Source organism: Serpula lacrymans (genome assembly GCF_000218685.1).
Source record: "Serpula lacrymans var. lacrymans S7.9 unplaced genomic scaffold SERLAscaffold_13, whole genome shotgun sequence".
Classification (NCBI taxonomy): domain Eukaryota; kingdom Fungi; phylum Basidiomycota; class Agaricomycetes; order Boletales; family Serpulaceae; genus Serpula; species Serpula lacrymans.
Window position 1 is genome coordinate 1,327,786 of NW_006763302.1, and position 1,775 is coordinate 1,329,560.

The window sequence follows — 1,775 nt, forward strand, 5'->3', positions numbered from 1 at the left end:
GCTTGGCTCGGTTTCCTCCAGTGGACTTGAAAGGTAATTTCTTCATCTTTCCTAAAGCACAAGGTTCACAAAACTCTGGGGTTCCGGTAAGGGTGTCTATGTCCTGGAGCTGTCCTTTTGTAACCATTCGTTGCAAGCGGTCCACTCCAATGTGTCCCATTCTCCCTGTGCAATCAATTTACATCTACTGCTGCAAAAGCTGACTCCGGGTTGATTTCAGGTTTTGCTTGGACGTGATAAAGTCCTCGCTTGTGTAACGCAGTGAGGATAAGTTCCTCCTTTTTCCAAACTTCACAAGCATTTGACCCTGCTGGAAAAAGTGTTAATCAGGGGCCTTCCCTGACTGTCGTGCAACTTCTGCAGTGATCTGGATCTCAACTGCATCAAAGGTAAGTTTATTTTCTTTAATCGTGTTGATTACTGATGACTGAAATATTTGCCATTCAGGAGTGCATGGGAGAGATTGGAGAAGAGCGAAAGCCATGAGTTTGGTATCAACTCCTAGTTTCATTCCGGAGATGTGTGAATCAATTGTCTGGATTTTTGCAATGTGGTCCTGGATAGGTAATGTCCCATCCTAGGACAATTTGGTGAGTTGCTGGAATGAATAGAAGGCCAATGTAATGTTGGATGTTTGATGGAGTGAGACAAGTTTATCAAATAACTCCTTGGAGCTGGTGAGGTCTCCAGTCCTCATTAGGAGAGCATCAGAGATGTGGTCCTGGATGATTTCATGTGCCTTCTCATCCTTAAGTATCCAGGTGATCTCAGGATCCTCCGAGGAGGTAGGTTTTCCTGGTGAGGGCTTAAGCTCCTCTCCAGTAACAACCTGGAGAACATTTTCCCGACATAGCTTTGAGATGATCCGGAGTTTCCATATCTGAAAATTGTTGGGTCCAGTGAGAACTGGACATGCGGATGTATCACGTGCTGTGGTCATGGTTCCAAGGTTGCCGTTTCAAATAAGAATTATTTCCTGTCTAGCTTTTGTGCACCAGGGCTCATAAAATAATAACACTAAGTGAAACTCAGCCGCTGCCTGAGAGGCTACAATAGATGTTAGTTTAAGGTGATCTCTAATAAATGTAATATAACATACCTCAGCCGCTTCCTGAGAGGCTATAGAAACGACTGAGGTATTCCTATGCTAAACCCCCTACTACTTATAGTCGGAGGTGCTACTCGCTACAGTATAATGACTTCTAGGAGTATAATTGTGCTCCTAAGAGAAAAATGGTTACTCCATGGAGAACAATGGCTGCTTTGGCAGAGATTGGGTTTATCCGGTTTTGTCAGGTGCTCAGGGTTCTTGGATACAGAGATGGCAGATTGGTTGTCAATATGAAGGGTGAAAGGAGAGGTGATAGGATAACCCATTTCCTTCAACAAATTTTGCATTCAGCTGACGGATCAAGTTGAATTGCATGGCCATGGGATCCATTTGCTTTGGCCGCGACGAGTTTCTTACGGCCAGGACCAGGGGCGGAGGTTATCATGATTTGAGTGGGAGCCTGAGAGTCGCGTTGTGGGTGATGATTGCCTGTTCCCGATAGCTCAGAATAACCCATGCGGAAGGGGCCACTAACAGGTTGTCGTATCTCAGACAGAAAAGGAGAAATTGGATGCGCACTGTGAATCATACCGCCAGAAGTAGTGATATTGGGGATAGAGAGGTTTCCTGCTTCGTCACTACTCAGGCTCACAATTTTCGGTGGCGATTGGCGGGGGGAAATTGGCAATATGGAAGGTGACCGAGGCGGAGAATCGATGCGCAT

The 1,775-nt window shown here is 45.6% G+C and overlaps 2 protein-coding genes across 2 annotated transcripts; both read right to left on the minus strand.

The window, feature by feature from the left end:
- Positions 1 to 322: 322 nt before the first annotated feature.
- SERLADRAFT_442208 (uncharacterized protein) lies at positions 323 to 940 on the minus strand (the record flags this gene model as incomplete). The annotated part of the gene is made up of 2 exons (XM_007322739.1): positions 323 to 577; positions 650 to 940. The coding sequence occupies 2 exons, from the start codon at positions 938 to 940 to the stop codon at positions 323 to 325; spliced, it is 546 nt and encodes a 181-aa protein (XP_007322801.1).
- A 442-nt stretch (positions 941 to 1,382) lies between these two features.
- Positions 1,383 to 1,775, minus strand: SERLADRAFT_442209 (uncharacterized protein; the record flags this gene model as incomplete). The annotated part of the gene is made up of 1 exon (XM_007322740.1): positions 1,383 to 1,775. One exon carries the CDS (start codon positions 1,773 to 1,775, stop codon positions 1,383 to 1,385), a length of 393 nt encoding a protein of 130 aa, XP_007322802.1.